Source organism: Oryzias melastigma, unplaced genomic scaffold (assembly GCF_002922805.2).
Source record: "Oryzias melastigma strain HK-1 unplaced genomic scaffold, ASM292280v2 sc00310, whole genome shotgun sequence".
NCBI lineage: Eukaryota > Metazoa > Chordata > Actinopteri > Beloniformes > Adrianichthyidae > Oryzias > Oryzias melastigma.
Genome location: NW_023416918.1, coordinates 146,413 through 160,153, shown reverse-complemented (window position 1 = coordinate 160,153; position 13,741 = coordinate 146,413). Strand labels below are relative to the sequence as shown.

The 13,741-nt window shown below is 42.5% G+C and overlaps 1 protein-coding gene across 2 annotated transcripts in view; it reads right to left on the bottom strand.

The window, feature by feature from the left end:
• Positions 1-8,802, bottom strand: part of LOC112141209 (gastrula zinc finger protein XlCGF57.1) — a 16,816-nt gene extending 8,014 nt beyond the window's left edge. Inside the window, exon 1 of one of the 2 annotated variants that reach the window (XR_004947434.1) lies at positions 3,021-8,796. Coding sequence is in view for 1 of the 2 variants with exons in the window: in XM_024264298.2 (XP_024120066.1) it covers positions 3,021-3,192 (172 nt within the window). In the remaining variant the exon portion in view is untranslated. Of the gene's footprint in view, positions 1-3,020 lie in introns of both variants that reach the window. The other variant, XM_024264298.2, reaches the window with a different exon arrangement.
• Between the last annotated feature and the right edge of the window lie 4,939 nt (positions 8,803-13,741).

Below are 13,741 nucleotides of genomic sequence, written 5' to 3'. Positions count from 1 at the left end.
AAAAAAGTTATTGCGCGTAGAGGAGCTGTTTTGGGGGCGTATTGAAATGGATGGATATTTTTCGCAGAACTGTAATGGAATTTGACTTTTTTTCTAATTAAATGCACTTCTGAAGTCTCTGTCTGAGTACAACACAGCAGATGCTGTTATAATTTTGTTAAAAACATTTCATTTGGTCAATACCTCAAAATGTGATCTGTTGAGATTAATAAAGTTCTGAATATTGATATCTGTTTCCTAGCTTGTTGTCATTATTGATAATTATGCTAAGAAATCAGTGTCTTCACATAGAGAAGTATCATTATTATTATTAATAATGAATAACTAAAGGCAAACTAAGCAAATTTATTATTTCAAACCGGTAGCCCTTCGTATGATTTAGTACCAATGAAGTAGCCCGCAGTCTCAAAAAGGTTGGTGACCCCTGATCTAGACCAATCAGCAGGCTGGCACAAACATTACAAATGCATCAACGCAAAATAAAAGATAGGGCGAAAGTGAGATGAGAGACAACGCATCTAAAAATATGTGCACTGCAATCACAAAAATATATTTGAAAGCAGGGCTCTAGACTAGGGGTGGGTGATATGACGATAAAAAACCGTCTTACGATCTCCAAAGCTGACGATCTGTCATTTTTGAGAGATCGTTTTATCACAATCTTCTACAAAAAGCTGCAAGAGTGAGAAGGCAAAAGCTTGTTGACTGCTGTGACTTTAAATCCGAGCTGCTCCTCTATCCTCCTCCTCCTCCTCCACGGTGTGTTTTCTTGTAATCAATGACATATATTACTGGATTGGAAGTCATGTGACATACACCGTGACAAACATGCGCCATCATTATGGATTGAGTCTTCTCGAGTAATGAATGACGGAGGTCCGAAAAAGTAACAAAAGGAGACGCAGTGTTTTACAATCAACATCAAAAACCTTGAAAACAAAATAATCCAATGGAGAGGAATCATCACAGGACAGGAATCACATTTTAATAGAGAGAAATCAGGCTGGGAACCGTGAACTGTGTGCTAAAGTGGGTGCTAGCAACTCATGAGAGGCATGCTAGTTTGGTTCTTCAATGTATGTTTATATTAATGTTTCATGTTTTTAAACATAGCGGATGTTAATCATACACATTCACGTTCAACCTGCACAAAAACTGATGGAAATTCATGTTGGAAACACATAAAATGTGCGGTCAAGATGCACGGTGCTGCATTGTTTTGCTAGCTCGTAGCTAGCTACTTTAAGAACCTAAATCTTGTCGTCGGTCGCACTTTTTTTTTTTCCTTTGTAAGAAGTGTAAGTGAATTCGCACATAATTTCATTAAATCCGCGGGGTCACTGTTGATCTTTTTTCTTGGTCGTACGGACCGGAGAAAGCCCAGCTACAATCTACAGCGCTAACGCTAACGCTAGCTTTCTGCTCAGTGACATAAACACAGCAGAGAGCAGATGTTAGTGAAGGAGCTGTGGATGTAAACTTTTTAAAACATTTACTGCTATTATCTCTGTGTTTTGAATCTTAACAGTTTGGCAGATGTATTTGATGTTATCATCCAAGTTTAAAAATGTTTTTGTATCAGTTAAAGATGCTAGCTGGAGCCTTTTTCTCAAAGTACAACGAAATCGTCTATTTGAAGGTAAATTCTGAAGCAATTGAGATTCATTTACCATGTATGTAATCCACAAATAATAAAAGTTTCAGTTTCATTTGAAAATGTGGTAAAGGGTGTTTTTATTAATATTATTAATATTATTATTATTTAGCTCTTTGAGATGTTTTTAATAGGGAAAGGACTTTACTAAACTTTATCAGTCATTCATGCTATAAACTTCATCAGTCTCCCTCATTTCTGGTCTTGGGTGACAATCATTTACAAGCTCTGTTTTATGGATTTTAGCAAAGAGGCAAAATAAAAACTCACTGATATTTAGCTGTTCATTTGACAGCAATGCATTACCTGTAGCAGTAGAAGGCGCAATTCTTGCACTATTTACAGATTAATCTTAATAGATAATAACTATTTAATTCAAATAAATATAAATACTTGTTCAAAATGTGTTTACTTCTTTCAACTAAAATCATTATAATTCAATTTTTGTCATTTTGATATTATTTAAAAAAAAATCGTGATAAAATAGAAATCGTGAAATAAAATTTAAAAAATCGTGATTTTATTTTTTTGCCATATCACCCAGCCCTACGCCAACGTAAGCATAAGTCTGCTTCTTGGGGACTTAAAGTTCACCTGATTTGAATCTGTCCTCCTCACTTCCCCTGTATGTTGTACGTTACCCCCACCCCCCGATTTGCTGTACACAACAGGCATGAGAGCAGTGTGCATCTTAGAGCGAACAGTGCAGGTGACAGCAGTTACCACAGAAACGAGACTCAGACCGACTCTGACCAATCACTGTTGTCTGGCTCCAACGTAGCAATGTCCGTATCGCAGAAAAATGGCGTCTCCATTGGCTTCATTCTACTGGAGATTAGCCAGAAGTAAGGCATTCTCTGTGAGTGACATCACAGCCCATCAGTCCAGTTCTCTTTATACAGTCAATGGTAACAACTCCTTGCTGTTGTGACATTTTATTTTATCATTTCAAACAGGCATGCTAGCCATAGCTAACAATTATCAAACAAAAGTAATTTGACTGGTGTTTTCTTTTTCTGTGAATATGACAAAATCTTCCACACAATATCATTAATTCTTTCTCAACATCTTTAGACTCCTTTGTGTTTCTGTGTTTGTTTGTGTGATGTTAACTATTGATTCTGTTCTTTAAAGCAGGTAAAGCAGAACATAAAAAGCGATTCCGTTTTGGAGAAATCCAAAGAAAACCCGACAGCAGACCAGGAGAGACGAGTCCTGGATGAAAAGATTCCCTACAGCTGATCTGATCCGAGGATGGGTTCTGAAGATGATACGGACAGCAGAGTTCTGGACGAGTTACAGAAGCAGTCGTGGGTCCACTAGAGCCTGGATCCGAATGTTCTGGAAGATGAAGAAGTGAACATACCTTTGTGGTTGAGCTGAGGCTGCGGTTTCCAGGTGATGTCAGGCGGTCTGCGCTGACGACAGAGCTCCTGCTCGTACTGGACGATGGTTCCTTCACAGAGTCTGAAGATTTCTTCAGCAGCAGCAGCGAGTCGCTCATTGATCAACCCTTTCAGAGACTGAAGGGAAGACATGCTTCCTGCAGCTGCAAAAGATCTTCAGCTCCAACAAACACCAAAGTCCTCTGAACGCCAGCAGCTCCGATTATCTGCTAGTCTCACAATCACAGCCACGTTGTTTTTACGTTCAACACTTCGTCGCTCATTTACGACACAGAACCACCTATCGCTAAATCTCCTTAGAATCTTCAAAAACGTCCCAACAAAACACCGCCGTCCTCGATGCACAAGCTAATGCTGCTAACTGCTAACCTGCTAGCGCCACGAGCTGTTTACTTCCGGGTCTTCTTCTTCTTTTTGTGGTTTTTCGGCGGCTGGCAACCAACTTAAAGGTGCATTTCCGCCACCTACTGTTCCGGAGTATGGGTCAGAATTCAATCTCACCACCTAGGTACTGTTTTTTTTTTTTGTTTGTTTTGTTTTAAATTCCCCGCCACCACCACCACCACCACCCAAATATCTATACCCTGTTATAGATACCAGAAGATTTCAAAAAAGCCACCAACGCTCCTACTTGGCCTCTATTACTACAACTTAATACACTCTTCAGGTTAATCTCCTGAAAACCAAGAACCTTCAACTTCTCCTCCAGATCTCCCCTTTCCACAGCATATCCCCTGCACCTTAACAGGGCATGCTCAACTGTCTCCCTCTCCTCTTGACATATGTCACACTGCCCTGTCCCGTGCTTCCCTATAAGGTGAAGTGTGCCATTAAGACCACAATGCCCTAAACGAAGTCTTGTGAGGACAATTTCCTCTCTCCTATGACCCCCATGCATACGATCCTCACCCACCTCATTTTTGATATTGTACAAGTGCCTCCCTTTTTCACCTGCATCCCATAGCCGTTGCCACTCCTTGCCTATCTCCTCCCAAACCAAACTCTTTGCTTCTGTATAACTGCTCCATAAGTTCATTTCAACTCTGGTCTTATTTAGAGCTGCCTTTGCCAATCTGTCTGCCATTTCATTCCCCCTAATTCCAACATGAGCCGGCACCCACAAAAAATTAACTACACCACCATTTCTATAGATTCTGGAACACGTCATTAACACGTCACTTAGAATATCCTGCCTAGATTTTGAATTAAATGTTTCAATACTTTGTAGAACTGAAGCCGAATCAGAACAGACCAGCACCCTGTCCACTTTAGTTAGTTCAGCCCACTTTAAAGAAACCAATACCGCCAACATTTCCACTGTATATACTCCCAGTCGATCTGAAGTGCGCCTGTTTATACCTACGTTTTTACTCGGAACAGCCACTCCGAATCCCGTTATGCCTGTGTCTGGATTCTTTGTTCCATCAGTAAATACCTGAGTGAATTCTGCATATGCCAGCTGGCTAAAAAAATGAAAAGCTCCCTTCAGATCCCCTCTCCCCTTACTCTCCCTTTTCAAATCTAAAAGGCACCAGTCTACATCTGGGTACACAAACATCCATGGTGAAGTTATAGGGAAAACCAGTACAGGACAGATTTGTAAATCATAAACACCACAATCCTTTGCAAGCAAATTTCCCATTTCACCAAAGTGGTTCCTCTGAGACCTGCCATTCTCCCAGCAGTCCATAATCACTTCTTTAGTGGGGAATGATTCCCCATGACCAGCAAGATGCAGCCAATAATTTAATGCAATTTGTTTCCGTCTCAGACAAAGAGGTATTTCGTTCATCTCCACTTGTAATGCATTAACTGGGGTCGTTCTAAAAGCTCCGCAGCACACTCTCAGAGCCTGTGCTTGCAGTACATCCAACCGTTTCAGAACAGAAGGCGCTGCTGAACCATAAGCCACACTCCCATAATCAAGCACAGACTTAATTAATGCCTGGTATATCCTTTTCAGGGCTGAGCAACTAGCCCCCCAGTCCCTCCCAGCTACACACCTCATCACATTTATCACCTTCTTACATTTGCTCTCAATATTGTCAACGTGCTTCTTCCAGGTCAAGCGTGCATCAAAAATAACTCCCAAAAACTTAAAGGAACTAACCCGCTCAATTTCCTCTCCATACAACCTCAGTTTCAAGTTTGGGTTCACTTTCCTCCGTGTGAAAAATACCACTTTAGTCTTTTCAACCGAAAATCGAAACCCCCAATCATACCCCCACTCCTCAACCTGATTGACAGCATCCTGAACCTTGCCCACTATATGATCAAGGTTTCTACCTCTTTTCCACAAAGCACCGTCATCTGCAAACAAGGACCGGCCAATCCCTCCAGAGACTGACGTAAACACATCATTAATCATGACAAGAAAAAGCAGAGGACTGATTACACTTCCTTGAGGTGTACCATTTTCCACATCAAACTGAGTAGACAGTGCCGATCCAATTCTCACCTGAATTCGTCTCCCAAAAAGAAAGTCCTTAATCCAGTTAAAGGTCCTGCCACCAATCCCAAGTCTGTTTAACTTAATCAAGAGGCCCTCCCTCCACAACATATCATATGCCTTTTCTATATCAAAAAATACTGCCAAAACAGAATCATTGCTTACTTGTGCTTTCCTAATGACATCTTCTAGCCTGATCACTGCATCCACTGTATTTCTAGCCTTCCTAAAACCACTTTGGTAACTGGCTAACACTCCTCGTCTTTCAAGTTCAAAGGATAGTCTTGCTGAAATCATCCGTTCCATCAATTTACACAAATTAGACGTTAGTGCAATAGGCCTATAGCTACCTGGTTTCGTTGGGTCTTTACCAGGCTTCCTAATTGGAATTATTATTGCATCTTTCCAGGCACACGGAAGCTCCCCCTGAATCCAAATGCTGTTCATTAAAGACAACAGTTTTGCGAGAGCCTCTTCACCAAGATTCTTCAACATTAGATAACAAATTTGATCCTTCCCTGGGGCTGTTGGCTTAGCAGCTTTTAATGCCCTCAACATTTCTCCCTTAGTAAACACTGCATCCAAATCATGATCCGTATTGGTTTGCTTCACTAGAGCATCCAGGTGCTTTTCTTTCGTCTGTTCCGTCCTCAGTCTTGCCCTCTCTGATAAGTTGCCAGAGCTATGAACCTCTGAAAAATGTTTGGCCAGGATTTCTGCTTTCTCCTGATCAGAAATAGCAGTCTCCTGTCCTGACATTAACACAGGATAATCCCATTCTCGCCTGTCACCTCCCATCCTCTTAACCATTCCCCATACATCTCCCACTGGAGTCGACCGCCCTATTTTAGAGCAGAATATCCTCCAGCTAACCTTCTTTGCCTGTTTTACAGTCTTTCTGACCTTTGCTTGAGCTCTCCTGTACCGAACAAGATTTGTCAAATTAAGAGTGTTTTTGAGTAATTTAAGTGCTTTGTTACGGTCTTTAATAGCTTGTTGACACTCTTCTGTCCACCAAGGCACTAATAGCCTGCATTTTCTGCCTTTACTCACAGGGATGGTTGACAGTGCTGCCATCACTACGGCGTCCGTAAACTTCCTATTAAGGTCATCTACACTGTTTGAAACACCGACACCCTCCACAGCTTCTTCACATCGTAACCGAAACTTTCCCCAGTCAGCCTTGTGAAAACACCATGTCTGTATTCCTGTCCTGGCTGTTACCTGAATCTTATCACCAGCTGAAGTAAAAACTGGGTAGTGGTCACTCCCCAATGGAGAATCTGGTCTTGTGGTCCACCGACTTATTCCTGCTAGACCCAATGACACTAAGGTTAGATCCAACACTGACTCTGTGCCACTTGTAGTATTCCACTTGGTTCCCCTGCCATCATTCAAACAAACAAGCTCACATTCATCCATCAGGTCTTCAATCACCCTGCCATTAGTATCCGTATGTACACTTCCCCAAACCGTACTATGGGCATTAAAATCCCCACACCATATAACCCGTCTCTGACCCCGGCCTTCAATACTCATCAAACTCTGCAGCTCCAACCTGGCACATGGATTATAAAAATTATTACAGTAATTGGGTCACCTTTTTCCCATATTTCAACCGCTACATACTCCAGAACACTTCCTGTTCCTAAGAGTCTGTATGGAATGCCACTTTTAATAAACGTAGCGCATCCTCCACCCACCCCATTATTCCTGTCACGTCTTAATACAGTGTACCCACACATCCCAAAATCCAATGAAGGTTTAAGCCATGTCTCCTGCACACACACAACATCAGGCTTGACATGCATTTCTCTTATGAAATGTTTGAATTCCTGACCGTTAGCCAGTAAACTTCTGGCATTCCATTGAAGAAGAAAAACCATGATGAGAAAAGAAAACATTATGTCTCCTGGCTTGACTGATGATTGAGGTTGTCCCTCACTTCTTCCCATGTCAGTCCTTCTAATCCCAAATGATTGATAGCTGCTTTGACTATGACCTGAATCTTTTCATTCTTCGATGGGATACCCGCCGTAGCATTTATCACTCCAGCAATGAATGTAACCAAAGCCAATTTATCAAGGACAACAACCTCAGCATTTACCTGAGGCTGCCTCTGTACCACACGTGGTCCCTGCTCAACATCCATACTGTTGTGTGCCCTCATTCGTGTAGCTTTAACAGCTTCAGCGTATGAAATGTTCCTTTCCACTCTCACTTTCTGAACAAGGCGTTCCTGTTTCATTCGTTCACACCCAGTATATGCAACACTATGCGTCCCTCCACAACTACAGCATTTCGGTTGCACTCCTGCTCCACACTTCCCATACTCATGATCGCCCCCGCACCTAGCACATCTTCTCTTATCTTTGCAGTTTCTTGCTATGTGGCCAAAGCGTTGACAATTATAGCACCTCAGTGGCTTTGGAACAAATGCTCTCACAGGGAAGCTAATAAATCCCAGAAAAACTTTTGTAGGTAGAACTTCTTCCACAAACTCAATCAAAATGCTTTCACTATCCACTCTAGAACCATCTCTTGAGGACTTCAGCCTTTCAAGATTAGCAACCTTCCCTCCTTTTATATTATCCCTAAGGTCCTTTAAACAAACAGACACTGGGACCCCTGTAATGACTCCCCTGCTCCCATTTCCTCTCCGGGTCCCCACTCTTCCCGAATTTTCCACCTTCAGTTTCCCCAACTCTTTCAGAGTAAGTGCTTTGTTAAGCTGTTCCTCATCCACACAATGTATTAGCAGGTTCCCATCACCAAGGATTTTCGCAGACTTAATATCCCCTAGCTTGTTACCCAGGGCCGTCGTCAATACAAATGGACTCAGCTTCTTGATACTGGCTTGTCATGAAACCTCAATACAACTATATAACTATCAACCTTATCTCCAGATGCACCAAAAAGATCATCACTGCTAACGCTATCGTTCCTCACCCTTTTGTTCCTCCCGGCAGACTTGTTCGCAGACTCTGGCTCACTTAGCTCCATTCCTAATTCAGCTTCCTCCTCCAATTCACGAAGGTCACCCCACCCGCCTACTTCTGACCCACTCACGGAACAGCCGTGCTCAGCCTCCATTCGATCAACAGTTTTCGAAATTCCCACTTTTTTCCGTGTCATTGGGTTTGTTCCACCAGCTGACGATGACGCCATCCTCCCCCTGGCCGCCGTTCTGAAGTCCTCAGTCCTGCCAACGCTGTTTTTCAGTTTTCTTTAAAGCAATGAATTAATCGTCTTCCACGTGAACCTTCGACTAAATCCAGCCTGCTCCGCTGAACGAAAAGCCAAAGCCCTCCTGCTGCAAAAACTACTTCCGGGTCACGTTCAGAAACTTTATTTAAAAAGAAACGTATGATATTTTTAACTGGATCTCAATATAGTTAAAAAAAAAATGCTTCCAATATTTTTAAATGCCGCTTCAATCCATGACACAATGAAAAAAGATGAATTAAAAGGAAAAAAATATGCATGGTTTGGGTCGGCTTAGTAAAAACCATTGACTGTATAAGAAAAAACTGGACTAAACAAACCTCCCTAACCCTAACCCATCTTCTTCTTTTACTTAATTTTGACTTTGATTTCACTAAAGAATCGTTCTTTTTATTTTATTTAGTTTTTTCTTCTTCTTTAAACTTTTCCTGTCCAACAGCTGAGGGCTGAGAGCCTCTTGTGTTGGGCAGATTTTACTGTCACAACAGGGATTTGTTGAGTAAAAACCCCTGTTGTATTTAATGCTAAACTTTATTTAAATTTAATATCGGGGGGGGGGGGGGTCAGAAGATGGTAACAGAGGGAAGCAACATCATAAAACAACCAGGACTAAAGTTAAAGTCCCACTATTTGTCACGCACCTCACTGTGTAAAATTTGTTCTCCGCATTTGACCCATCCCCTGGGGGAGCGGTGAGCTGCAGACACAGGGGGAACCATTTGGTGGTTTAACCCCCCAGTCCAACTCCTTAGTGCTGAGTGTCAAGCAGGGAGCCACTGGGTCCCATTTTTAGAGTCTTTGGTATGACTCGGCCGGGATTTGAACCCACAACCTTCCAATCTCAGGGCGGACACTCTATCACAAGGCCACTGAGCTGGTAGCTGAGCAGGACTAAGTAACAAACTAGAAAGGGCGGGGCCTGTCAACACACACACTCTATAGTTACATACTCACTTGTTGGCCAAAATAGTCTCCACATTTAAACTAAACATAATGTACTCAATGCAACTGTAACAGCAGCTCACACACTCCATCATACAAACCCATTCAGATAAAGACTTTCATTCTGTCACACAAACTATTAGTGCTAAGGTGAGCTGACACCTGTGCTCAGGTGAGTGTTTATGTTTCGTTGAGGTGGATGGTGATGGAATGTACTCAGGGGGAGAGCGCCTGGCCATCCCCACGCCAAGACCCCCCGCCAGGACAGCAGCCGCAGCCGCAGCCAGGACCCCCCAACACCCCAGCCCAGGGGCCCCACCCCCGGAGATCAGACCCGCCAGGCGCCGAACCCCCCGTCCCCCGCAAGGAGGGAGGAACCAAGAAGGAGCCAGTCCCAGGGACAAATCCGAGTCCCCGCCCCCAAGCGCCTCTCCTGTGGGTGCACTGGTCAGGCACCAACAGGACCTAGGTTGCCAGACCGGCCGCAGCCCCCACCAATGTCTCAGTGGAGAACCCAACAAGCCACACCCCCAGGCCCCGTACCTAATGGGACGCCCGCTCCCACAGAACGCCCCCCCACCAGACGGGGCCAGACTTGTAGTTCCTGGGGTGTTATAAATCTTCTATCAATAATTAGGTGCTCTAGTAGTGTTACGCCCCCTGCTTGCCAAGCTGGGAAGTGTAACATCTTTTTGTTTATTAGGATGTCTGGGTTGTTCCAGATGGGCAACATTTTACACAGTACGACTGAGGACTTGGACACTTTGAGAAAATCCCACCAGGCTGTTAAGGTGGTACTTATGTTAATACTTTGGAAACTATCATGTTTTTTTATTGTTTGGCTGATAAATGGTAGATCTGACAGTTTGATCTTTCCACATAACTCCTGTTCAAGGTCCATCCATGAGTTATTTTCTGGATTATTTCTTGACCATTTTAAGATGTACAGTAATCTATTAGCAATAAAATAATTGTTGAAGTTTGGTAATTCCAAGCCTTCACATCTTTTTGCAGATTTTAGAGTTTTAAGGCTGATTGTTGCTGGTTTATCTTTCCAGAGAAAGCTGGATACAGCTGAGTCTAATGTTTTAAACCATTTTAGTGGAGGTTGTGTGGGAATCATTGAGAATAGATAATTAACTTTTGGTAAAATGTTCATTTTAATTGTGGCTACTTTGCCCATAAGTGACAGGGGCAGGTTGACCCAGCGAGTTAGATCGTCTTGAATGTTTTTCAGTAACGGGGTATAATTTAGATGCACCAGTTCTGATAGTTTGGGAGAAAACTGAACACCTAGATATTTGATATTGCCTGATTTGACCGGTATTGAGAGTGATTGCTCAGCGTTACTGTTTAGTGATAATAAAACTGATTTATTCCAATTAATTGAATAGTCTGAGATGGATGAGAATTCGTTAATAATTGTTATCGTTTATGTAAAAAAAGTAATATGTCATCTGCATAGAGCAGGGGTATTCAATTCCAGGCCTCAAGGGCCGGTGTCCTACATGTTTTCCAACCAACCGTCCATTGAAGCTCCTTATTGGCTAAACATACCTGATCCTGGAAATTAGCAGCAGATAAGGCAGGATTTCTGGAAAACCTACAGGAGAGAGGCCCAAATCCAGGCCTCGAGGGCCAGCTTCCTGTAGGTTTTCCAGAAATCCTGCCTTATCTGCTGCTAATTTCCAGGATCAGGTATGTTTAGCCAATAAGGAGCTTCAAAGGCAGGTTGGTTGGAAAACATGTAGGACGCCTGCCCTCGAGGCCTGGATTTGAATACTCCTGGCATAGAGACTAATTTTATGATGCAGCGATGAGAAACTTCCAGTTGACTCTGTCGAAAGCTTTTTCAGCATCCAACGAGAGTATGCTCATTTCCTGCTTTTTAATAGTGGCAAAGTCTATCACGTTAACCAGCCTGCGGACATTGTCACTCGATTGTCTACCTTTAATAAATCCAGTTTGATCGTGGTGAATTATGTGGGGAGTGATTTTTTCTATTCTCTGTGCTAATGCTTTACAGATAATTTTGACGTCTGCATTGATCAGTGAGATGGGACGATAGCTGGAAGGAGTTGTGGGATCTTTCTCTGGTTTGAGAAGAAGGATTATATTTGCTGAATTCATGTTTGGTGGAATTAACTGATTTTCCTTGATAAATGTAACCATTTTATAAAAAGTTTTTGCTAGCTGTTCCCAGAATTCTTTGTAAAACTCAGCGGGAAAGCCATCCGGCCCAGGAGCTTTGTTGTTCGGCATAAGCAGCAGAGCATCATGAAGTTCAGATGATGAGAGCGGCGAGTCTAAGTCTTTGATTTGATCTTCATTTAATCTGGGAAGGTTTACATTATTAAGAAATGAATTGATGCTTTGCTCTGATGGATTGATCTCTGAAGTGTACAAGTTCTTATAAAAATCTTTAGAAGTTTCATTAATTTTGATCGGGTCATGACTGACATTTCTTGACTCATCAGTTATAGATGTTATTGTGGATTTTTCTTTATTAATTTTAAGCTAATTGGCTAAAAAATTGCCAGATTTATTAGAGTTTTTAAATCTTTCTAGTCTAAGTCTTTGTATTTGGAATTGTGTTTGTTTGTTAATTATGTGGTTTAACTGAAGCCTTAGTTTTTTAAAATCTCCTAGAATCTGTTCTTCTGCAGAAGCAGCATAAGCTGTCTCAATTTTTTAATTTTATTTTCCAATTCTATTAATTCTTCTTTCTCTTTAAGTTTTTTATAAGTTGAATAAGAAATGATTTTCCCTCTCATCACTGCCTTTGCTGCTTCCCAGAGAACACATGGTGAGATGTCAGGAGTATTGTTAAATTCTAAGAAGGTTGCCCACTCTTTTTTAAAGAATTCAATAAACTCTTGATCTTTTAACAGAGAGTTATTAAACCTCCAGGTGGAACCCGAAGGTGTTGCTGCTTCCCTGACAATATTTACAGAAACTGGTGCATGATCACTGATAACAATTGGATGAATGCTGGAGCTTTTAACATCTTTTAAAAGAGATTTACTGATTAATGAATAATCTAAACGAGAGTGTGAGTGGTGAACTGGAGAGAAGAAGGTGAACCCTTTAGTGTTTGGGTGACATGAGCGCCAAACGTCGCAGAGACCCAGATCATTCATGTACTGCTTCAGAATACTTGCAGACCACCATGTACACTGGTGTGCTGCTGTGCTGAGTCTGTCAAGCTCTGGATCCAGAATAAAATTGAGGTCTTCTCCTGTCAGAAATGTAGAGTCAGAGTGAACTAAGAGTGACGTGAAGAATCTGTGAATGAAGGAAGAGTCTTCAATATTTGGACCGTACAAATTTGCTGTACACAAATGTTCATTCCTAATGGATATAGTAATGATTACATATCTTCCCTCTAGATCAACAACTGTATCTTTATGAGTAAAAATAATATTTTTACGAGAGCTGTCAGGCGATTACAATTTTTAATTGCGATTAATCGTATTTTGTCCAGATCGCGGGATCGCGTGTGTATACCCACGTGTGTGCGCGCGCGCCCGTTCCGTGAGTGAGTGAGAGCTTACCTGGAATGCGATGTCATCTGATGGTATGGGGGGGTGGAGGAGGGTGAGAGGGGGGTTTGAAAGAAAGAATAAAAGAGAGAAAGAAAAAGAAAACACAAAAACCACAGAAACATGGAGAGGGGAGAGAAAAAAAAAGTCTTTCCTGAGAGGAGGTGTGTGTGTCTGTGGGGGCGGGGGGTTGATCTGTTTTCATTCATTTAAATGAGCTTAGTGATTCAGCACAGCTCAGATGCAGCAGTACGGGGGGGTCTTCAGTACAGCCACGGGATCGGACGCGGGCGCTGGCTTCCGGGCTTCTTCTCTCCGAGTCGGTGGGCTCTGTCGAAGGAAATCCTCTGGACTTCTTCCTTCGGGAGCTTTAGCTGGGCCTCCATGAAGGTCTTCACCGTGGCCTCCGGGTCTTCCACCGCCTCCTCCGGAATTCCCGAAATGACCAGGTTATCCCTCATGCTCCGCGCCTGAAGATCCAGGAGGGTTTCCTTCATGGCTCGGTTCTCTTCAGAGAGCCGGG